The following is a 25,643-nucleotide window of genomic DNA, read 5'->3' as shown; positions in this document are numbered from 1 at the left end:
CATTTTGAGGATATAGTCCATCATGGCAGGGAAGGAATGGCGGCAGGACCGAGTGGGGCAGCTGGTTGCATGGCATCCCAGTCAGAAGCAGGTGAAGCAGAGAGGTGAACGCTGGTACTGGGCTTGCTTTTTTTTTTTTTTTTAAATTTGGTCTAGAATCATGTAATGGTGCCACCCATATTTAGGATTGGGCTTCTTTCTTCAGTTAAACCTTTCTGGAGACATCATCAGACACATCCATGAGTGTGTTTCCATGGCGATCCTAAAACCAGTCAAGCCGATGATGAAGTGTAAACATCACAGGGTGGTACTGGATTCTGGTGCCTGCTGGAGGACCACACTTTACATTGTGTCGACACACCTCACTGCAAACACTCAAATGTTCTCACAGGGATCAAGTAATAGTAAAACTTGTTAGTTGTGCTTGAATGACATCAACTAATCTTTAGTTGCCGTGGGCTTCAAACTGATTGAATGTTTCACTTTATTTCAACAAACTCTGTCTGTCTTAGATTTGGGACAAAGTGATTCAGATGCAGAAAAAGAGTTACATGAGGCAAGCGAGGGGGGAGGTGCCACTTTGTTAGGGCTGAAAGTAGATAGAAGTTTCTAGAAGCTGTTGAAGACACAGCCCCTACCCATCTGGAGGCAGGCAACTCTTATCCACTATTAAAAGACTAATTACTCCAACTTCAGGCACAGAACAGCCCAAGAGATGTGCTGGTATGTTTGTGCTTAGGAGTGGGGAGGAGGAGAAAAAAAAGAAAAGAAAGACAGGAAGGAAAACTCTCTCAAAACAAGGTTAAAAATAACCAAAAACCCAGAAAAACCCGTCATCGCGGGATTCCTTACTTAAGCCCAACTATTCAGTTGACCTTTGCTCTCCAAATGTGCTTAGTCTGTTTCCTCCTGGACTTAGCCTACACTAAACACCTATGTTTTAGTTCTTTCCCACCTTCAGGGACACACAGCCTTTGCAGATATTTATAAGTGCAATCTCTCTAGCTTCCTTCTGATACTCACTTGGATCAGAAAGTTTACTACTGCTAGTTAATCACCAAGACACTTTTCCCGCCTTCAATTACGGCAGATGGACATGGAAGGTAACTGATGTTTAATTTCCAGGGACCACTGCTGGTTATGAGCTCCTGGCCGCCTCTTCCCACCTCTCCTCCACCCTGCTCCCACCCCCGGTTGACCAGGGGAGGCAGTAATAGAGCTGTGACTGTTCCTAAGTGCCTGTCACGGTCCGGCCTCCCCTGTGGAGAGCAGTTCTTTCTCATTCATCTCTTGTTTCCTCTTGTGGGCTGGGAGGCAGTTCCAACTGTGCTGTGGATCGGCTCAGAGTGCTAGGGGTGATGCTGGCTGGCTGCCATCCGGTAAGAACCACCCGCACCTGCAGCTTATGCCTCGATGGTCACAAAGAGCAACGGGTGCATTTGGCTGTCAGAGTCAGATAAGAACAGGAGTCCGTGTGCCACACAGATGACCCACAGGTGGATCTTCGGCAATGTCCCCCAGCCCCCATCTCTCCGATCTTGCACAAGAGGTGAGAATTCAGACTAGTTCTTGAGGAATTACTAAGTGGAAAGGCCCCGGCTGTCACCATCATCTGAAGGTCTTGCTCCTCTGAGGGAGGAGATGCATCCCCGTGAGTACCGCCCCATTTGTTGCTCCTCTTCCTGGGAACACCTCTCCGGATTTCTTCCTCTCTTTTGTAGTCAGACAGAGACACTGGAGGCAAACTCTCCAGCCGCTGCAGCTTCTCAAGAGAAGAGAGGTGAGGGTGCGGAGGTCTTCTAATGGAGCCGAGTCTTCAGGTAAAGGAAAGCCTCTTGTGCAGTCACGGGTGTTAGTGTGTCTATTGTGGGATAAAGCTGTGCCCTTGCTGTACTGGGGAGGAACGCCAAGCACATGCTTGGTACATGCATATAAAACAGTCATTCCAGTTTTCGATAACCACGGTCTGTGTGTAGTTAACCTCATCCAAATAACTTCATACACATACTCAGGGGGTGAGTGAGCTGGCTAAGTCTAACTCAGACAACACTGAAGGCTGAGTGTGACAACACTACTGTGGCACAAACCCTGGTCTGCCACCCCCCCCCCCACCATGCTGCACCATTTTATAACTCCAAATGAGTTATATACATCATGAGCTGGTTAGAGTTGGGAGTTAGCTTTTCTTTTGACAAAAAGCTGAAACAACTTGGCTCCAGGTGAGATTTATAAGTCCCTTGCAGAATGTCAAGTTGGCAAAAAAAAAAAAAAAAAAAAAAAAAGGAAAACAAAAACAAAAAAGAAACAAAAATCAATTAAACAGGAGACAACAACAACAATGGAAAACTGTGTCATAGCTTCAACTACCCTGGCCGTGGTTTTAGCGTCTCAGAAATCTCAGAATAACAACAACGCTAAAAGAATTAAAAACAACAATAACAACAACAAACTACTTTCATCAAATCCCAGGAATGTCCCAAACTGCTCGGCATTCTTCAGCTCTGGGCAGCTGACCTGACCCCCCCTACTCCTCAAGGGCAATGTGAATGGGGTAATTCTGCAGGCAGGATTGGACTTTTAGTCTCTCTCCACCCCTCTAGTGGACCTCTCTCTTTTTTGCTACTTGCATTCACTCCTTAAACACTTACTAAAGTGGAGCACTTCCTTCACAAAGCACTCCCTCAGCTCTGCTGCCTGTGTGGTGCAGGCATCTGTAAGGGGCCCTGGTTTCTATGGCTACTTTACCACCTGGCAGGAGACATGCCACACGAACTGCCAGGAGAATGCCACGATCGTGGATCTGTCATAAGTCTTGCAGGCTGTGTTGCCAAAGCAGGATCCATGGATAACCAGGGAATGGCTAGGATGTCCTTGACAGGCTCCTGGCAAGAAAGGACTTTGCCAGAGGGACTCACGGAGCAGAACTCTCACTGCCACTGCGGGCTGCCCATTCGGAAACCCAGGCTGCAGAATCTAGTCAGTCTTCTCGCCAGAGGATACAGAGCTCTCTCTCTGCTTTGGAGAAGGTGGAGTGTGAAGTGTGTAGCATCAGGCGTGATGGCCTTAACTGCACTGTTGTACCCTCATATCTCGGGCTTCCTTGGTGCAGGCTAGATACTGCTCTAGCACCCACCGGTCTATTCTGAGGCTAAAAAGTGCCTTGGGTCTCATTTCAAGTGGGGGATTCGAGGTCTCCCACTCCCACAGGGGCCTCTCCTGCCCAGGGATGACTGAAGCCGAGGCCGACATTCTGCAATAGCTCTGTCACTTGGTGCAGCTGAGGTCTTGCTGGACAAGTCAGTTTAATTAAAATCTCTCAGAACTGGTGTTTATGATGGAAATGCTGCCTCCGGCTTCCTAGAGCTGGCCGGATTAGCCTATCTCAGAAAAGGCTTAATGACTGTGATGTCACCTGCTACTTCTTGCTAAGGAGGAGAGAGGGGGCAGGCGGTACACATTCCAAACCTGAAGAAAAACAAAACACCAAACAGGAGCGCATGTGCGTGGGCACACACACACACACACACACACACACACACACACACACACACACACCAGCTGTGTCATCTGAAAGGTGTAGCTACCTTTTTTTATCACCTATGGTAGCTCTCCTGGAGGGCAACCAAGCTAAGCATGCGCTTTAAGAGCACAGCTTTATTACTGGAGGGGAAACACTGAGTGGCAAGCGCTGACAAAACGCCACGTTGTTTGCTAATCCTAATATGTTATTCTTCTTTTAAGATTTGCTTTTCTCAGCACCAATTCAATTATAGATGCTACAAATCCTTCTGACATTTAATTCCCTCTTGTCAGAGAGTAGTAAATGTATACAGTACATGCACAGCTTTCCCATTAAGATGTTAATATATATTGGAGCACACTAGCCTTTATGCAGCATAACCTTTCCTTTCTGTCTTCTCAGAGAAAGGAAGGGAAGGAATCAACGTAAGGCAAGAAAGTCATGAAGATTCCCACACAGCATGCCAGGGGCCAGTGTCAGCCATCAGCTGCATTCCATTCTAGCAATGTCATGCTGCTATTCTGACATTTGGGGGGCTGTGCAAGGCCACTGCAAGGGAAACTGCAGTAGTCATCCTCAGTGCGCACCCGGGAGCTCAGCACATGCTCATTTAAATGACAACTGTGCACAACAGCAACTGTGTCAGTGGCTGTTCACCATCACTCTCAGTGATCAGGGCTCTCCCTGCCTGACACTACCAAGGCACAGGGGACCAGTTAGGACCTCATCGGCATGGACTGTGGGAAAGTGCACCAGACTTGCCATTAGACCTGGGCCAGAAGTTGAACTTCAATTCTTTCCTGTGTAACCTGAGGCAGGCCACTCACCTACTTGGAGGCATTGGCCCCAATGATATTCTGCCAGGGTTGCTGCCAGGGGCCAGAGCATGGCTGTACACGAAAGTGCCTGTCTGGCTTAGGGTCTGACATGTCATTAGGACTCAGTGTCTGCTGAGCTCCAGTCTGTTTTATGAAGATCCCAGGAGGATCTTTTTGGTTCTTATCACTGACCCTAGGTCAATATTTGTCAGCTCTTTAGGAGCAATGGTGGCCAAGCTTTCATTTCACTTATACAGAACGAACACGAGCTGTCTCCAATGGCTTCGCTGTTCTCTATGGTGAGGAAGGAAGCACAGGGCCATCGGATGCACATTATGAGTCAAGAACACCATCTGAGGACTGTAATGTTAAATATTCTGCAGCTGAAGATTAGGACAAGTCTTTTAAAATGTTGTTTTCTCTCCCTTTTCCAGTCACATGGTTTAGTTAATTCAACCATCAGCAGAAATGACTCATGAAACAGGATGCTAATCCCAGGGCATTTAGCATCTTCAGAGAGACCTCTGTCCTGCTCATCTTGTAACAGGACCCTGGCAGTGGGTGACTTTTCTACTTTAAGCACTGGGAAGGCACCGAGGACGACACTGGAGTTTTCCTTATAGGAACCTGGTGAAGAGGACAGACTGTAGTGTTTCCAGAAGGCATTCCCACTAGAATCTGTCTCTATAGGTAGATGCTTCAGTGGGCCTCAGGCATTTGGAGGTGTGAGAAGGATGGAATCATGAATATGGTGAAGTTACCCCAAAGCAGTGTCCAACCTGTGGAACTGGAACTTACACTTCACACTGTGGCTAACAGCTTTTCAGTCTGAAGGAAAAAGTTTGTCAGTTTGGTGGTGGCCCACCTTCCTCTCCATGGTGAAAACAGTAGCATGTTGGATTATGGGAAAGATCCGCACTAGGGGGACATCCAGAATCCCATGTGTGGGAACATCACTGACCATGGGCCCCGTGAGAGTTCTCAATGCACTGATTCACACTAAGCTCAAGACCCTTCTGCTTCGGCCCCCGAGCTCTGAGGCCACAGGTACATACCACAGAGAACAACTTTCAAGGAAGGAAACATTTGTGTCTTAACCCTTCTCAAGCATTACTTTACAGTGGCATTTAGGGCCACCTCAGGGGGAACTAATCCATCATTTTGGGGACCCCATGGAGCAGTGGCACTGAAAACATCAGAGCAGAGCATGGATGGATCTTCTCTGAGGGGGAAGGCACCGACTTCATGATTAAGATAACCTCTCATGTGAGGTAGCACAGCTGTGTCTGACAGGCCACTCAGAGCCCAGCTTTCTCCTACACATACACTTCCCTGACGGCCATACCAAAGCGAAAAGGGCCAAAAGCAATTGTAAGCTCAAGAGACTCCAGAGTAAAGGAAGCCGTGGAGTTCTCCGAGGCTGGGAACCCTCAACCAAAGGGCTCCCTTTCCTTCTGCAGGCAGGAGGAGCATGTTACAATTCTGTCCACGTAAACTGTCTGGCTTTCCTATGGGTGCCTACTTTCTTCACTTGTAAATCAACACCCCTTCTTTTACTCTCCTGCAGGAACTTCAAGAGGACCCCCCCCCCCCCAGCTGTTGGCTTATTTTCATCCATCAGGTCTTCCCAGCCCTGGCCTCTGGTGCGCTTTTCTAAACGGGCCTTGACTTCCTTCTGTCTTAGCCCTTCGTCTGCAGCTACTTGGATTAATTTCCCATAGTCGTGATCAGCTTGGGGATCCAGTCTGTGTTCCCTACTGGAAAGTTATTATGGGGTGGCAGGGTTAGCCTGTGAAATCCAAGGCTGGTTCAAGTCCTACTGGGCCTTATTCGCTCACCACTGTGTCTTAGGGGCTAGCCCAGAGCCAAGCGCATAGAGCTCAAATACTTCTGTAGAATAAAAATTAGGCAATATATCCTTAGTGCTAGTACTTAATTACTTAGCATATGTGAGGCCCTAGAGGCAATCCTCAGGACTGCAAACCAGAACAAATGTATATGAAAGAACTTTCTAAGCTGTAGAGTATATTAATACAAGCTAAATGATAACACAACCTAAGATTCATGGCCATACCTTAACTGTCTCTCTCTTTGTATCTTTTCTTTTTTGACATATTATCTATCAAGGAAATTAAAGAGCCTGTTTGCCAAATCAGGGTCACCCTTCATGTGGTGCTAACTGAAGAGTTCCTCCAAAGGCAGTGGCTACTGAGTGTCTGTGCCTGTGCTATGGCATGTATGTGTGAATGTGTTCACCCGTGTGGTGTGTGCAGGAGCAAGTGCCCACACATTGCCCCTTGCCCGAGAATTCCTAGATATGGAAGCCTAGGATGTAAAGCCCAGGTTGTCTCTGCAATCCACCAAGGGAGCCAAGAGCTGGTTCACCAGGATCTCTCCTAACGTCTATGCAAGGGTTACGGAAGTCAAGCAGAATCCTGCCCCTTCCCAGTACGTTTTTGTGGCTTGTGAAGGGCATGAAGGATTCTTCCAAATCACTTTCTCATTTGGAGGGTAACAAGAATTAAAAACAGCACTGGAAAGCCTTGTCGGTGCCTCTGCTTCTAAAGCAGGGGGCGGATGGGCTGCCCTGCGGGTACTGTGGGCCATTCTCTGGCACACTATTTACCACCTCACTCCACTCAAGAGTTCCCGCAGGCCCCTCCACTGCTGAAGAGGGGGAGGCAGTTGGAGACATTTTTGTTAAAGTTTTAAAATAAAATAGAAGGATAAATATGCTTAAAGCTATTCTATTCCACATGGGTGGCAATAACCACCAGCTGTCACTGAGAAACGGCAGATGTAATTGATAAAACAATTCAAAACGAGTGAGGCTCCATCATCAATAAAATTCACACCCAAAAAGTAAATAAAAGGGTTCAAGGAAGAGCCAGATAAGCCCCCCAAGTTGGCTAATAATTGAGTCAGTGAACTAGGCACTGAATCTTTTTTAAAATGTAGATTACAAAGGAGGATAAGTTGGGCATCCCAAGTTGCTGGTTGAGGGCTGCACACCATATGCTGACTATGAAACTCTCATTAACTGAGGCAGGCACTGGTGAATGGAGGATGAGGGGTGGGGGCGGGGTGGGGGAAGATCTGGAAGTGTGAAACATTAATCCCTAATGTGGAAAGGATGGACTTTCTACCCAATACAGCAGGGAGTAGGTAGCATTATTCATTATCACAGTTTAGCATTAAATGGGCAACACCTACTCTAATTTATTGATGGGCTGTTTAAGGCGGGTGTTAACCTGTTTGTCTTGTATTATAATTGAATTCAGTCTCCAGGCTACAGAAATTTGAGAAGTTCATCCTTTCTCAATCAATATGCTCCCCTTCAGTGACCCATTTCAAGACAGCTTCATAAAAAATAATGTATTTTGTTTTAATAAATTTAAACACTATGACAGCTGCTCAATTTTTATTGGTTGTTTTTTTCTCCCTTTAGATGTCTTTTTGCTGCCTAGAGAAGGCAAGCTCACAATCAATAGTAATTGATTAATCAGCATCCCCTTTGAACAAAGGTGCTAATCAGTTTTTGATTAGTTCATCAAACCAGATGCAAAGGCAACCCAGCCCAGCCCGCTAGTTCATCAGCCTTCTACATGACTTATGACTTCTAGCAATAGGAGAGAGCCTGGGTCCTGGAGGGAATAGGGGGGAGATGTAATTATTAATTTAACCGAATTATTATGAACACAAACAGTTGTTGGTTTATTGCTCCTGACTTGGGTGATTGATAGAACTGCAGTGGGGACCCATCTAACATGCTGCAGGGCTGAGACCTGCAGTGCTCCTAATTGATGATTCTGGGAAAAGAGGTACCTGGCTGACTCATGTTTTCCTAAAGGGGATGAAATTTCCTTTTGCCTGTCTGAGTGATCCTTGTCTGGAAAATATGCCTAGAGAGATCAGGGTCAACCTAGGAGAACTTTCTCAGGATTCTTGAAGATCCAACTGTGCAGGGTCACTGTATCTGGGGTTGCTCTCAGGCGAGGGCCAAAACAGAGAGCACCTTCACCAGCAAGCAGTTGTTTACATCGGCATTATGTTAGAGCCGGGCAGGACTTACCTACTTCTACTTTAAAAGAAAGTAAAGCTAATGTTTTGTTTTTATGTTTTTACAACTTCTTCAAATGTATCTACCACAAACAAGAGGCAGGCGAATGGCATGGCTAATAGGTGGCTACCTTTCTAATCTATTTATTTGCTGAAATTCACGGATATTTAGAATTCATTCATTTATCCAGAAAGTATTAGCTTGGCGCTTACTGCAAGACAGGTCCAAGCAGGGGATAGACCCAGTGAGTGGCTTCCTGGACGTGGCTACTCTGAGAAATTCCAACAGCTCAGCTCCTTGGCACATGGGGCAGAGCAGGAAAGTGAAGGTATCCCTGAGGTAGACAGAAGCACACAGCTGGAAATACATCCAGTATGTTCTGAGATATGGGGGAGTACTAGCTTGTGTTTTCACTGAGGTAGTTAAGGATGGCCCCTCAAGCACCAGTCATTCAAAACAACTGTAGTGAATGCTGTTTAGAAAGGGGGGAATATGGAACCCTGTTTTCCAGTGGGCTCCAATCAGCAACCATTGCGGTTTGTCCACTGCAATGTCCAAGGGCTTGCTTACTGATTCACTAAGTGACCAATCAAAGTGCTTCAGAAGCTGTAGGTAGTTGTCACTGAAGTCTCATGACATCATGGGAGCTCGTATAATTGTTTAGCTCTGACCACTTTAAATCTCCTTCCTCCTGCCTTTTTAGGACATGCTTCTTATTCTGGATTAGTAACACCTAAATCCTGGAATCAAGCATGAAACCTACTTTTTGCAAGAGCTCAGTATGCTGTGAAAAAGGTCTGAGGTGGATAATTAGTTTACAGCCTGGTGTGTGACAAGACAATTGTCCCCTTCCTCCCTGCCCTGCTCTACCACCTACTTCAAAGTGTACGATATGGCTTTCTAGTCTATTCCACTGAAGTAGACAGTCAATATGACTTTCAGATCGTGTCACATAATCCAACATCAACTGTTTTAGAGCGCAACCAAATTTCTCCCGAGCCATCACACATCTAGGATGGTGACATTACTTCAAGTCACCAAGCGGAGTGGCCTCAGCATTTGGTTCTCTCCGTATCAGAAGCGCAGGCCATGGTCTGCAACAGACACACTGTCACCATAGGGAAGAAAGGTGGGTGAGAGAACCTGGGAGAAATTATCTACACAAATTTGTTCTTTGCTTGGTCTCAGAATCCACACTGATTGCTCAGCAAACCAAGTGGTCATTGAGTCACAGTGGACAAAGCAGCCACAGGTTGTACACTGCAGCACCTTACCTATGACTAGCCCTTACCTGAGAGGTCCTCACTGTCCAGTTCTTCTGCGGAATTGGGCAACTGAGTAAGGCCTTACAAGTAAAAACAAATCGTTTTTCTTTTCATTCCTCGAGGGACATAAACAAAACACTTAAGAACTGAGGATGGATTTTGTTTAAAAAAAGAAAACATGAGCCAAATCTCTTGCTATCTCTCACATTTTTTGAGAGCTTGAATATATTAATCCATATGTTCATTCTTTAATTATGTAACCGTTATCGACACACACAATCAAGGTAGAAAGAGTCCTCAGCCTCCACTGTTGAAAGCACATGAAACATGAGGGTGAATGTTTAAAAAAAAGCACTCATTCAAATAAGCATGCAGAAAGAAAAAAGTAAAGCTGGGTTGTTAGCTGTGGACACTCTGATATATCTCTTAAATATGAATGTATTTAGATGCCACATACTGACATATGTAAGTTCTATCTCGCTTTTTGCTGAAAATTGAAATCCTTTGCCAATACTGACAAACATAGTTCATTTATCAATTTAGCATGATCTTGGATCACATATTTCAAAATGGTACAGCATCTGCTAACTGCAGATTGCAGGTTATGCCTTCATCAGAAAAATCAGATTTGCCACTCATTTTTTTAAAAAGAAGAATTTCATAAATCAGTGGTATTCTGGAAAAATAAAACCCTCAAAGCTGAAAAAGCAGTCAGGTCAGGAGATAATTGAGTGGGGCTTGAAATGCCTGTATCCAAGTCCACCCCAATGTTGGCCAGCTGGGATAGTTCTCCATCAGCTCTTCTCTGGAGTAAGTGAGGCAAAGAGGGGCGGAGCCAAACAGAGAGGTTCCTCAAGAGATGACTTCCATTTGCTCATGCTTATTTCTGATCTTTTAAGGAAGTTTATTAAACACCATAAAATGTTAAGGCGGCCAAGGTGGCCTTTGATCATTCTTTGCTATTCTCCTTCAATCCCATCTTATTGCCCTAGGAACTTGAATCTCCACCATAGCTGTCTTATAGTCTGTGTCTGTTATTTTGAAGATGGTCGCAGATCTAATTCAGCTGTAAGGTCTTTGGAGAGAGACACAAGTTTTGTTTATTTCTGTATCTTTGCCCTCCCTGGAGCTCAGCACAAACTATATTGTCAGTAAGTATTTGCTGAATTAATGTTCTGAGAGTCATCCTTGGTCAATTACTGACCAAAGCCTAAAGGCAACCAAAATAAATGCTCTGGAAATACATAATGGCAGATGGGTTGCCATTTATATTTATTTCAAATGAACTAAAACAAGCTTATATGAGTGGTCATTAAAGCTTCAATTTTTTCTAAGGTGGTTTACAAAGAAGCCAAATGAGCATGGTGAGCCGGTTGAGTATGTGAGGAGGCTGTCCCACTATCAGTCCTAAGAGAGGATAGTTTCTCACTTGAACTCCGGGTGCCACGTGCTCCGAGCAGAAGCCAAATCAAAATGAAAGCCCTCAGAGTTCACAGGGGTTCCGAAGCTATGGAACCAGACAACTAAAGAGAACGTGGTAATGTGATAAATTATAGAGGCAGCTGAGGAGAATTGCTAGCCCTTTGTCCTGAAATTTGATTGGTGGAAAGTGTTTCTAGTTCTAATTGGCTTTATCCATTGTATAAAGACTAATGAATACAATTATTTGAATAACTATTATAAATGAGCAACATAGAGTAGTTCTCTGTAGTTAATTATGAATTTGTGGTTCTCAGAAGGCTAATCCCTCACTTCTACGTGGCCCGATGAATATCAGCGTTCTACATACATGCTTGGTGCCCACTGAACCACATTAAACAAGGATGTTTCAAGTAGGCAACTTTACTGATGAAGGCTTGTTTCCTTGGGGAGAACACTAGAAAGCTAGTTTTAAAAAATAAAGAAATATGTTTATGAAGTATCATTGATATGCAAAGTTTTCCATTAAGAAGCGACAGACAGTTGATATACACCTCATTAAAGCTGCAACTGTCATTTTTAATGACATAAACTTTAAAATATACCAAATCATCTGGAATCCCCTGCTTAGATTGTGTTCCACACTGAGAGGCCATTTCGGCCAGTGGTGTTAAATTTGTTTTTGCAGTAAAATTGTTTTTTATGAATCTACAGCACATTGTCATAGTTGGATAATTTCTGAAAAAATGTAATTAGAAGAGTTTACCATAGCACTGGGTGTACAAGTGAGGAAACACAAAATCTACCTCCTAGAATTGCTTTGGCTTAGGTATTTTTCTTTCATGTTAAAAATTAGACTCCTCTCATTTTCTCAAAGAAAATGACAAAGATGCATTTTATGAAGCAGAGAATATTTCTCAAAAGGAAACATTGTGATTTAATAATAAGTGGGAAATTACTTCTTGGTTCTTCTATTCAAAATTTCCTATCATCTATTCAAGCTCTTTCTAGTCACTTTTAATTAAAATGCATGCAATGCATTTCTTTAAACTCTGTTAAACAAATGAAAGTTTACTTTTGTTACATATGGATTTTTTTTTTTTTGCAATTAAGGAAGTCTTAAGGTGCAGACATGATAATTTAATTTATGCAGGAAGACTATCTCTTCTGAAGAGACTCATGTTTGGCTTTCTCTGGTGTCAGAGGTGCTGTGGTTCAGGCTAAGCACTGTGCACATCTGGAGTTGTTGTTTCTCCTTCTTGACAGTACCTGCTGGCTTCTTAAATGGTTGTGATGTGGCAGTTTTAAACCAGAAGAAAAACTTCAAAGAATTAGAATCAGTCAGAAATCCTAGCCATTTCAATAAATGCGAAAATCAAGTATACCTAAAGAGGCTCCTGGGTTCGATTCATCAGGTTATCATATACAGATATTACAGAAAATTATGAAAAAGAACAATTAAATAAAATCCCTAGGAAAGAAAACCTCGGCCCACTGGCCTTAGTACCATTCTCATTAGGAAGAACAAAGTAGGCGATGGTCTCTCTCTTACCTACGCAGCACACATCTGATCACTTGGCCATGTCATGGAAACTGATACTTCCACCACCAGCCATAAGAGTTCAGACGCCCCCGGTAGTGTTAATCTAAAAGCTCAGTCATCCTGTTCTTCCTGCTTTGTCAGCTTTGGTGGAGAGTTTTTCCCTTCTTCCCATTAGCAGAAATTTGGTTCACGCCGTTAAAGAGCAGCACATAGTTTCCAAACTGCATATCAAGGCTGCAACGCAATCTTCAGGTCCTGCAGCCATTCGTAAACCTCTTTAGCTTTGTTCTTGGGTAGAACATACAATGTCTGCAGAGTCCCTTGACTGAATGACAGCCTCTGAATGCCATTGTTATGTACTCATACAGAGAGATGTACAGAGGTACATACACAGACGGTGGACATAGCGGTTGTAATCATGTGCACTGCTGGCTAGTCTTCTTTCAAACGGGCTTAAGAATTTCCCCACAACTGAACACCACATAAGATAAGGACATAACACAGTGAGTGCTTTTAGAAATCTATCAGGGTCTACACTAGTCATGGATCAGGGGAAGGGAGACTCATGGGGAAGTTACCTAAAGACAGGCAGTGGTCTGGGGTGTGGCTTGTTCTCTAGCACTGGCCAAATACTTTGAAATCAAATTGGAAAAGAAGAAATGTTTCAGAGGGGTTCTCAGTTCCAGAATGAATTAATCTATTTAAAAACTCATGTGGGATATGAAAATCCATGAGATAGTCAGCCTCCACTGCAGCAACAGGTAGAAAAGGCAGGCTGTGTTAGAAAGAGTGCAGAGAAGGGATAGGGGGAGGGAGGGAAGGAGAGAAGGAGAGATGGAGAGGGAGAAAGAAAGAGAGAGAGAAAGAGAGAGCGCGCCCTCCCACCGGAAGCCAGCTGACTGCCGCAGTGCAGCAGAAGCACAAGCGCTATTCCAGCCCATGGGCATGCTGTCACCCGACCCCTCATGGGGCCGGGGGGAGGGGAGGGAAAGGGAGAGGGACACACAGGACAGAAAAGAACAAGGCACAAGACATTTAAAAAGAAGTGCCCACATGGAAACAGACAAAGACCATCACACGCACCCACACACCAAATAATCAGGATAACGACACACCACCCGTGCGCTAACCACCCATGCAGGTCTGCCAGCAGCTTCTGACCACGAGCTATCAGGATTTGGCAGTGGTTTTTTTTCTTTCTTTCTTTCTTTTTGTATCGTTCAACATGCACACACAACACAGGTTTTCTTGTTTTTGTGTTTTTTTTTTTTTTTAAATTTTCCCCTGTGCAGGCCTTTAAGGATGAGCTCCAAAACCACAAATGCTCAAGATCCTTATTCAAAGATACCCCTTGTGTCAGCCTTGCCTAAAAAATCTCATTCTTATGCTCATATTTATCTTTACTCAGTGAGATCCTTAAAAATATATGGTAGTGAATTGTTGCTTGGTTTTCTTTTGGAGAAAATCCATTTGGCTTTGAATCATGCCCATGCACTTCCAACCTTCCAATACATGCTTATTTCAATCAGTTATTGGTAAGAACAAACAGTCAACATACATGAACAACTAGAATAAACTTCATACATACTCTAGCAACACAAGCTTGAATAAAATACTTTAATGAGTCTTCAAGGGAAATCTTGAAAGGTTTTTTTTTGTTTTTTTTTTTAAATAAAAGAAAACAGCAATATGGAAAGTCCAGTATAACACTTTTAAGACCAATATGAGGACCTAGTATGTCTTGTCATTTAAGTTGCTAAGCTATCAAGCCATTTCAATTTTTTTTCCTGGGACCAGGTCATCATAAGGACCTCCTCAAGGTCATCATCAAGTGAATGTCAGTCATATGGTTGCTGTCTGGTGAAGCTGGCTCTCTAGTACTAGGATAAAACCAATTCTACAGTAGCATGTCCTTGCTAACCTGCTTCCTCCATCTATAGTTTCCACCACATCCTGTTACCCTTTACAACTGACTTGGAAAATTTCTTCCCTTTTCATCAAGTAAAATTTCAGATGTTACTTTGGTTTTCATTAGTGCTTTTGGATGTGGGCTGCAGAGTCAGCTGGTCAAAATGGTGGGGGACCCTCTGAGAAGTGACTGTGAGGGCCAGGGACAAGTGGAAGACTAAATTTATAAAGGCATTATGCAGGGAACAGCTGGGATTACCCTCCACTTCTCTGGTCCTCTGCTGCTAAGGAGTCCATGATCAAGAAGGCTGTTTGCTACTTCCTCACACCTATTAGTCTCACCCTACATCTCTAGAGTGATGTTGCCAAATAAAAAGACAGTGGCTGCTTCTAGTGGTACAGTCAGCCCTGTGTCCTCCACCAGTGTGCTAACTGATCCCAATCCAAGCATCAGAGACTCCTTTCCCTTTCGATCTCTTGAAAGAGACAGACTTATTAAAATGAGTAGCCCCAAATCAGAATTGGCTTCTAGTTGACTTTTCCATTTTCAGACCAGAGGACAAATTTCCTAGTTTGCATACCCTGTCCAGATGTTTAAGGACAAGTTCCACAAACATTAAGTGCATGGATTTTATCGAGGGACCTAAAACACAGAACTTTAGGAACCTAGGTTGTACCTGACCATGAAGTTAATTATAGGAAGCCCAAAACTTAGAGGACTTTAAAAAGAATAAAACAAGCCGAGTGGTGGTGGCGCACGCCTTTAATCCCAGCACTCAGGAGGAAGAGCCAGATGGATCTCTGTGAGTTTGAGGCCAGCCTGGGCTACCAAGTGAGTTCCAGGAAAGGCGCAAAGCCACACAGAGAAACCCTGTCTCGAAAAACCAAAACAAACAAACAAAAAAAAGAATAAAACAAAATCTCTTGAACTACATTAAAATCACCTTAAAGCTCTGAGGATAATCAGTAAAAGTCAGAATGTACTGAATAACTAAGTTTAATGGGGTTCAGTGGCTGAGATGTAGCCAGTTCTATGGACATCACTTTAGAACAAGCACATTTTATACCTGACTGATTTCTCATGACTATCGAGTATACCTGGCCCCTTTAATTACTGAATGGACATTAGGACAGAATTTAAGTGCGAGTAGGCTGGAGAGACCCATCATTTCCTATCTAAGTCTGTGTTGCTTTGAGAGAGAGAGAGAGAGAGAGAGAGAGAGAGAGAGAGAGAGAGAGAGAGAGAGAGAGAGAGAGAGAGAGAGAACGTGAACACCTTGCTGAGCTGACCCAGACTAAGGCATGCTCTCCAACAACAGCCCAATATAGGTTTTACTCACAGGTTTCCAACTTCTAAATTCTCAGACATAGTTGTCTAAGGAAGTCAGTGTGGGCTAGATACTATTCTTTAAGCTGAATGAACACTGCAGGGCTGGCTGATCACCTCTTGTCACTTAAGTGATAGATTTTCACCCCGCACAGCATGTAAAGTGATTGAAGCAGGCCCTCTCCCAAATGATTCCCTTGGATTTGGTTATTAAAATGCAGCCCCCTTTTAAAATAACATATGTGCTCTAAGCACAATCTTGCCAAGGTTAGAGTCGAGCTGAGTAATAATAATATTCAGATGAAACAGGACTCTCACTTTCTGATTGGAAAATGAGAAAGGAAGGAAGGAAGGAAGGAAGGAAGGAAGGAAGGAAGGAAGGAAGGAAGGAAGGAAGAAGTTAGTTGACCTGTCCCCCATTGGTAGTCCACTGGTGACAGGGGGAAGGAGATAGTGTATCCTGATGTCCCTGTCTGAAGATTATGCATTCAGTTTTTATTCACTTTTTGGTTAAAAAACAAAAGCAAAAAAACTTAATCCACTTTCTATTATTTGGCTTGCAAAGTACCACACACCAAAAACTTCCTTAAAACCCTACTTCCTGCTTTTCATATGGACTTGGGAACATTCCTGGGGAGCTGTTTCCCACCCATAAACATAAGCTTAAATGAAGAGAGACTGGGGAGGCTGGGTGGATGAGTTCATGGAGGAACATGGCCTTTATTTCAGATGCTAGCTCTGTAGATAAATACTACTTTATTTCCATTTAACTGAAAACAATTTTTTGAAGTCTCATTTATTCCGAGGTTTGGTGTAGCTTTCTAAGTAGGAAGAATGTGTGATGGACACCCTGCCACCAGAGAGGAGGCCTCATCTCAGACTGCAACCACTGGCCACCGAACTCACAACAGAAATGACAAGACTCAGTGTAATATCAAGCATTAAAACATTACGGTGCATTTATTATGAGATCAGTCTCTTTGGAGCCTGAGTTCCCTTGAAGACTGCATTTCTCTTTTTCCCAGGCTTGCCTTGCCTCTCAGCAGCGCTGAGAAAGTAGATAAACAGTAATGTGATACCAACCGTGAACTGCTGGTTCTGTCGTCGCCGTTGTGTCTACAGACGGGAACAGAGGGTTGGAGGAAGGGAAGGAACAGGAGGAACGGCATGCAAAAAAAGGGAGAATGGAAAAAAATGGAACAGATAATATATGAGCAAGCTTTCAAAGACCACCGCGTGACAAGCAATACTAAATGAGAAGCAAGGAGCATCTGAAGTGAGCGCACTGTTTAAGACATGCCTTGAGCTCAAAGCTGCGAGCCAGGGAGGAAAACAGTAAATTCTCTGGTTCTGGGGGTCTTGCCAGGACACACGTGTTGGCGAGTCAATAGTCAGGAGGACATGCAAAGTGATGAGAAACACCAGTGCAAACCCAGTGACTGCCAGATGGTTCTTAAAGCACCGAAGCCCAGGACTGCACAGAAAAGCTCAGGTGGAAGGCTGGTTAAACAATGGATTCAGACATTCAAACATTGCCTTTGTGTGACCCAACCCACCCGGGCGCTGGGGCTTCTGGACCGGCTTAAATTAAGCATCACAGGAATCAATTCCACTTTTAGGAAGACACTTTTCCAGCTGATGCTCAGATGCTCATAGCTGAATGTGCAACATAAGGATTCAGGTTCTCCATCCACTGTATTATTTCATCAGAAGTTAACTGGTAAGTTCAAATCATGGAGAGGCCGTGGGAGTGAACATGTTCAAGACATACACACACACATTCACAACACACACACATACACACACACACACTCTGGATTCTTCACTCTCTACAAGATACGTTATAATCTATGAAGCCTGTCATAAAAACACACATGTTCACACAACTGGACAAACATCGCTTGAGAATTTCCAAGTCTCAAGGATCCAGCCATCCCTGTGTTCAGTACCACATCCCCAGGTTTGGCGGTCAGGATTCTGCTGTCCTGGCTGGGTCAGGAGACAAAGCCATCACCTTGGTTGGCGCTCTCCCACTTGTGGCCTGCCTCTTCTACCGTTGAAGTTGTTGGAGTTTGTTCCTATCAGGTTGTGGCAATGGCTTCTCTTCACAGGAAAATTCCTCCAAAGCACTCAAGAAATGAATTTTCTCTTTACTTTTGGATACAGAAAGGGGGTGGCTAGCTAACGAAGTGCACAATGGCGTTCTTTTTCCAGTCATCTTAAACACAGTTCTTCTAGCCAACCTCATTCTAACATCAATGCACTAGAAAAGCTTTCTTTTTCACTTCTGCAGTTTAAGTGTTTCTTGTACCAGCTGCTCCCTAGTCATAAGCTGCTGCTGGTGAGGTGGGACATTGAGGGTTAAAAATCACAAGCAATTCCCTGTCATTTTTATGATGGAGGTCTTTAGCTGGCAATTGCTTCCAATGACTCGAACTTGACATAGGCAATGTTTAAATGCACCGGAACATCAAACATAGAACTTTTTTTTGAGGGGGGATGTTGAATGAGCCTGGAGCTTCTGATGTATAAATATGACACATGAATTCACACTGGCGTTCCCCTTCAGTTGGCATGCTTTCTGGGACAACAGGGGCCCTATTTCCATAAAAAAATCAGAGCCCTTCCAAGGAGCCAGAATTTACCAGAGGTCTGAGAGGCCAATGTAGCTTGATATAACTGATCACTAAATTTCTCAAGGATAGAGGAAGGAGGGAAAACCATAAAATACACTGCAGAAGAATATAATACTTACTTACAAGTCAAGTCTGTGTGCCTAAAATAGCAGTGAAAACAACACAGGAAATTGTACAGTTGAAACAAACCCTACACCAGATCCTTAAAGAAGACAGAGACATCTCCAGAGTTGAGACATCCGAGTCCAACATTGGTTTGAGGCACTTTAAATTTGAGGGGCAGGATCAAGGCATATTTGTATAAACATTCATATGCATGTAATACATTTTATGGGCAGGCATTGGCTCCTTTCCAAAACAGAAGAGAAAAAGCAATAAATGCTTTGGCTCATTATTTTTGTGGTAGCAATTGTAACATAACTTTTTTTTTTGACCAGGTAAAAATTTCATTAGTATAAAGTGAAAAAAGGGGGTGTATTAAAACATTAGGGTTAGAAGTCTCAAAAATCAGATCTGAGCATTGACCAATGATCCCAATTTACTGTCTTCCTGTATTACAACATTATGTCAACTTCATGACCAAATTAAACCAGATGAAGCCAGGCGTCAGCTCTTACATGGGCAGCAGACAATAAATGCGGCCATAACCACAGTGCATTTTGCTCCCAACTTTAGGGATGCGAAATCCATCAATTGAACCAACAGAAGAGAAAAGGGGATACTGAGGAAAAACACTCTAAAACAGTTAAGCAAACACATATTCAAGTCAAACAACATGATTACTGCAGTTGGAAATGGCAAACCTACCAGCAGCAAAGGATGAGATGCTGCAGCAGGAACACAGGTGGGCTATGGGGTTTCAATCAGGATTAAGAGTGTGTCTGGGGAGCTATTGACTCTGTTTCTCACAGAGCATCTGGTACGCGACCTGAGCACAGGCTATTTCAAGTCAAGAGAGAAGGGAAAATGCTTTAGAAGTGACTGTGTGCACCCCATGGGGTGGGGGTGCTAGGACAGGATCTAATTCTCCTTCGTAATTGCATTATGACACCACGCAGAAACCATAGACAGCTTGGCTCTGGGGTGAGTTTACAGAGCTGTGAAACATGATTTATTTGGGTGTCTTCATCAGAAAATGGGGAAAAGTGCAAGTCCACTCCCCAAGTATCAGCTTCTGGGGTGGTCACTAGAGCATTTTATAATATTTTAATTTGGTGGGCAAATGTAGACATTTCTAATGTAAGTTATAAACGCAATAAATAGCTTAAAAATTAGTGTCTAACTGCCCTCACAAGGGTTTTTAAACCTTATTGTGTTGTCTTAAAAAAAGAATCTTTGAGCTAGGTCTATGAGAAAAAGAGGTCACAAAAAGTTGAATGGGAGACATTGGCTTTAATATACAAAAGGGTTTTAGCTAAAACATTGTCTCTAGTTTTAATTATAGTGAGGGCAAATGCATTTGTGTATTATTTTATATGTTTAAAAGAAAGAAGCAAACAAATAAAACCAAGCCAATCTCTGTTCTCCCAAACGCCGAGTGTACACAGTTTTACATAGTCGGCATTTCCTAGCTGTTTTATGAGTCTACAGTCAAAAGAAGGGATGTGAGGTAGGCTCATACTGACTTGTGTGAAGTACTGGAAGGTATTCTTTTCACAACACTGACTTCCCTTCTTAAGCTCACAGCACTGCAAACAGTTAATGTGGCCCTGCCTCAATTCAACAAAACAATCACAGATATTGCACGTTGAGGTATAAGATATTTGCAAAATGAAAAAAGCTATGGCAATGTGTGAGATTGGAGACAGTAGTCATTTAACCAAGTAGCCAAGAATAGGGGAAAAAAACCCAACCTGCCTGAGAGGCAGCTGGGCAATATTTAGTTGAAACAGTCATGTGTAAGCCCCACTGTGGCCCATTCTAATCCTTTCAGATGGATTCTCTCCAACTTAGAATTGTTCATTGAGTGTGACAGACTGGGGGCTTAAAACTAATCCATAAATTAGTCTGTGGTCTCAAACACAACGGGTGCCATAAATGAAAATGAAAATCCTAGAACAAAATTAAATTCACCACCTTAAATACTTTCCTTACCAATTGATCTGTGCTGTTCTTGCATTATGACACAGAGTCACGGTAAGGCAGCAGGTGGCTATGTGAGACCAGGGTGGACATCAGAAAATGCCGTGGGTACAACCTGGAGAAACCAGCTGACCCTGGAGCAGCGCTTAGATGTAAGGAATTCAAACTCTCCTGTTTTGCCAGCCGTAAGCTTAGAAGGAAGTGGGACAAGCAGTCTGGCAACATTTTAATACACTTTCCCCTAGTTTATTTTCTTAACCAAAGTCAATACGGAACCAACGGGCTTTCTTAATTGAATTCCTCTTCAGTCTCTGCTATGAAGGGGCTTTAAATCTCAGCACCAGGGCAGGCAAAGAATTCCCCTGACAATTTTACTTCATAGCTGTGCTGTGCTTGCCAATATATATTAAATATGGGTATTTTTCTTTTTCCTCCCCCCACTCCAACCTACTTGAAATCTGTTGAAAGAAAAAATAAGTGCTGGGAAATTTGAGTTTGAAATGTATTTTCTACTAGTTTTCCAATTAATTTCCTTGCCACCTATGTTCTGCTTAATTAACCTACTATTCTTTAATGATGGAGGAAGTGGCTAAGAACAGAGCTAAGCTAAAAGGCCTAAACCAAGTGCCCTAGGACAGAAAGCTATTTTACAAGGGGGGGGAGGGGGCGGGGGATTAACAAGTATGAGTGTGTGTACTCACCTGTGTGGGTGCATGTGAAAACAAGGGGTCGACCAGGATGTCCTCAACTGATTCTCCACCTCATTTATCTATCTATCTATCTATCTATCTATCTATCTATCTATCTATCTATCTATCTATCTATCTATTTTTGAGACGGAATCTCTCACTAAACCTGGAGCTCACCATTTTGTCTAGACTGGGTGGCTGTGCGTTCCTGGAATCCTCTTGTCTCTGCTCCCAAGGGCTGGGACTATCTGTACAGACTGCCATACCCAGCTTCTTTCAAGAGTGTTGGGGAACCCTAACTTAGAATTTCATGCTTGAGGAGCAAGCACTTTCCCCATGGAGCCATCTCCCCAGCCCCAGAACAGCAGGAAGGAAAGCTGATTTTGTTGTTGTTGTTAAGCAATTTCAAGTTTTGTTAGAAGTGTCTTCAAAATTGTTCACTCTGCGCAGCCCATGCCCCAGAGATCGTCTCATTTGCAAACCAGATGTTCTGCAAAATAATCGGAATCTGTAGAGTGGCTTCCTTTGACAGGGAAAACAATCCCTATGGCATTGTCTCTAAATGCCAGTGGGAAGGGACCAAGGGGTCAGGACACAAGCCAGGGGAGGGAAAGCTGGAAGTGCTTCAGGGAGTGAAGGCCACAGAGAAAAGGGGGCGGGGCTCTGCAAGGCTGATGAGCCTCATCTTGCAGGAGATCCTGGCAGACTGCCCTTCATTCCCATGTTCCTGCTGCTGGGAGAGCTCCAGGTATCACTTCTGAATCCCAAGAAATCCATATCTGTGCTGCTGTTATCATGTGCTTCGCCAACAGATGTTGAGCACAGAAACTGGTCGGATCTCTATCTCCAGGACTAATGTTTAAATAAAGAACATATACTTAGGAAAATGACAATGGAAATTGTAGAATAAAGACATCTCACCTCACTTTCCACCCCTCACTCTGTTAAAAAAAAATGTTGAATCTGATGACTTTCAATATCTGTGGTTCTCTTAGTTTCTTCTGCTCCTTCCTAAACCAGCATGGGTAATGTGGTTGGATATGAGGCAGTAGGTAGTGGGTTTATAATTACTGGCAAAATGAAAATGTAGACAGGACAGTATGAAAAGAAATGGACATGCAAAGGTGGTATAGTAGGTAAAAAGAGGCTCACTAATATTAATTAGGGCCCTAATAATATTGTTGTCCTCAGGCATACTGGCTTATCAGTCCCACTCTGTAACTGATGTAAGTGTTCAGCACATGAGGGGAAGACGGTATTAATGGAGTAGATGCCAACCCTAGGAAGAAGACAATTCAGTAAAAGTTCTAGGATGAAGGATGTGTGTTTCCTAGAAAAAAAGGGGGCTTACTCTAAGCAACATAAATAGATACACCTTGAAGAGAGATGCTAGAAGTACTAGGGTTCTTCATGCTTAATTTCCAAATGCTACTCTTTCGTATTCACATTCTATCTGTTCTTTCATAGCACTGAGCATAGAGCACTTCTGTGATGCTCTCCTGTGGCACCTGCTGCCTTTGACACTTAATACTCCAGTTGCATGGCATCTCTCAACTGTAGGAAGGAGTTTAAGAAGTCCTTTTCTGTAAACACTGTGGGTGCTCAATCTTTAAGGAATGCATACCTAAAAGCAGATCAGCTTATAGCCCTTGCACCCTGCCAATACCAGCAGCATAAGTGGAATCACTAGACTCAAACTTGGGGAACTGAGAGCTCTGTGTGGAGCAAAGCTCCATTAGTACTCAGATGGCCACACCATAGACTTAGCACCAAGCACACATGTCCTCTCCTTTACATCTAAGACACCGCATGCATGCCAGGTGTAAGTTCCCTTACTGGCATACTCTCCAAATACCACCGAAAGATAAAGCCTGTGTCTGCCTTCTTTGTAAGATCTGATCCACATTAACATTGAAAAAGCCTATGATATCAAGCTGTGAAAGCCTAAATAATAACATAGACCTGAGGCTAGGAGTCATTTCCTCCCAGGTATATTGGCTTGAGTGCTTTGACACCAATAAGAGAAACCATGGTATTTCTTTTCCAAGAAACACTAAATATTTAATTGAATACATGCTTTAAAAAAAGAGAAAAACTCATTTAGAAATGACCTACTTCATTCTTATGAAAGGATATTTAAATGCGTCTCACAATCTGGCCTATAGCTATTCATTCTTATTCTAAGGCTGTTTTAATTTTTTTTTAATTTATGGCAGTTGTGTGTATAGTGTGACCTACAGGTTGAGCTCCCCCTGGCCTGAATTTTGTATCTAAACTGTTGAGAGTGTGTGTGACTGAATGTTGAGAACTTCCCATGGCACTCTCCATCAAGCACCAGCTAGAACTCCGCCAGGCACAAACAATACAACATCCAGGTTAATTAAGGAGAGAAGCACAGAGGCTTCCCAAAGGAAGTTTCAGGAAGGAAACCTGACCCAATGGAGAGGAAGAGGCTAAAGCTACCACCAGGCACAAAGACAGGAGCTGCTCCTGGCCTAAAACACGGGGGTGCCTAAGAAGAAAGTTCAAACAATTCATCTGGTTTGTTCCTGTGCCATGGCATACACTCTCTTAAATGAAGAAACCCCATGGACAGCTTGATGTGATAAGAAACAAAACACTGAGAGTGGGAGCTTCTCAAAGCCAAGAGCTGAACAGAACCAAATGATCATAATGTCAATGAGCAGGAATGATGAGAGAGATACTTTTGAAGCTTAGGGCAAATGCCAAGGAGGCTCTACATGACTTCTCACCCAATTCTATCCTCAAATTGTTCTAGAGGCCTTAGCATAATGTCAGTGGAAAAGCTACAACTCTGCTGATAGGGAAGATGGGTACCTTTTTTTTTTTTTTTTTTTTTTTTTTTTTTGGAGACAAGGCCTCACTGTATAGACCAGCCTGGCCTCCAACTCACAAAGATCCACCTGCCTCTGCCTCTCAAGTGCTGGGATTAAAGGTGTGCACACCATGCCCAGCCTAAGTATTTTTTAGTACTTAACATACTGCAGCAAATTTTTCTTAGACATGGCTACCCTTCAGGTGCAAGTGACATGTTACCAGATCTGCTTCAAGTGGAGAAGACAGTATACAAAGGCCACTGCTCTCCTAGGAAACACAAGATTGGGGGGGAGGGGCAAAGAAGAGTTGGAGGCCCATAGGATTCCTCCCTTCAAGGGTCTCCAGGATGGAGCTGTAGCGTGTTTTGAGAGAGTTGGGTGACTCGGAACAGAATGCCAGCCTGCCTTCCTAACAAGGGGAACACTTCCATTTCCCTGCTTAGGGAAGGTCAAAGATAGCCATGCAATGCTTCTTTTGGAGAAATCAGAAATCAACCAGGACCTTTTGAGGCCAAAACTATTTTTCTATCGCATTTGTACGTTTTTCTGGTAATGATACTCTGACCTGGGGAATGGGTTTCAATTACTGCACTTGACTTAGGAGGAAAGAAACGGCTGACTGTGGCTGCTTCCTCTTTTTCTCTTTAGAGCCCAGCTTTATGTTACTGTCGCTGGGTTTGGCTGTTGAAGCTTTTAAGGCTAATGGCAACTGTAAACGTACCAAACAGTACAAGAGAGAGGAGGAGTGGAAATTAATTTAGCTATCCATTTGTCAGAATTCCATCTGGAAGATTCTTAGGAACCTATCTAAATCTAGAGGCTAGCCTGGACCTTTAAAATGGGACACAGAACCATCCAAGTCCATAACCTTTAATCTGTTTGGAGAAAGGAACAAACGTTAAATTCTACAGGTTGCTTTCTGGGCAAGATAAATATATAGAAGGTGGCATGTTAAGACACAGTAACCCTGAAAGATCACATCCATTAAGGTGATGGATTCCACAAGGCTGTTTTAGTAGCAATTTTAGTTTAATAACTCTTGGGTGTGTCACTGAAGATCTGGGCATTTATTACCACAGATGCATTTGGGGTGTAGAAAGCATTCAAGTGCTAACACCCACAGACCGAAGTACACCTGTGAGATCATCCTGAGTTATTTTGAATGGAGAGGACAGTGGCAGAGACAGAAGTAGACACATTCCAATTAAAGTCATCTCTGATGTGGACAGAAATATGGTGTTGTTTATTCTAAGAATTTCTTTTTAGATGGAATCTGTGCAGTCACAACTGTGATCACGATGAGTTGTAGATGTTGGAGGACCTCAGAGGAGAAGGAGGTCCTTGGGAGCAAAAGAGCTGTGAACTAGAGCAACTCAGGTGACTTGGGAGATTGATTGTGGTGATAGGGAAGTCAGGGAATGCTAACACTCTAAAAACAAAACCCTAGGCCAGTGATGAGGCCAGTCACACAGGAAAAGTGCTGTTCCACATTCAAGAAAATGGGGAGTTTATGCACAGAATGAGTGAGGACTTTATTAG

General features: G+C 43.4%; 1 protein-coding gene across 6 annotated transcripts in view; it reads right to left on the bottom strand.

Moving 5' to 3' along the window:
- Window positions 1-25,643, bottom strand: part of Cadm1 (cell adhesion molecule 1) — a 328,281-nt gene that overhangs the window by 4,443 nt on the left and 298,195 nt on the right. For 3 of the 6 annotated variants that reach the window (XM_059267777.1, XM_059267779.1, XM_059267781.1), the window contains 2 exons: window positions 16,944-16,976; window positions 9,690-9,743 (listed from right to left, as the gene is read on the bottom strand). The exons of 1 other annotated variant lie outside the window; for it this stretch is intronic. In XM_059267777.1, the coding sequence (XP_059123760.1) occupies window positions 9,690-9,743; window positions 16,944-16,976 (87 nt within the window). The remainder of the gene's footprint in view (window positions 1-9,689; window positions 9,744-16,943; window positions 16,977-25,643) is intronic. 2 more of the 6 variants (XM_059267778.1, XM_059267782.1) reach the window with 1 other exon arrangement.

The sequence above is a fragment of the Peromyscus eremicus genome, chromosome 7, assembly GCF_949786415.1.
Source record: "Peromyscus eremicus chromosome 7, PerEre_H2_v1, whole genome shotgun sequence".
NCBI classification, from domain to species: Eukaryota; Metazoa; Chordata; class Mammalia; order Rodentia; family Cricetidae; genus Peromyscus; species Peromyscus eremicus.
Note: the sequence above shows the minus strand (reverse complement) of the source record. Positions and strands in the feature narration are given on the sequence as shown.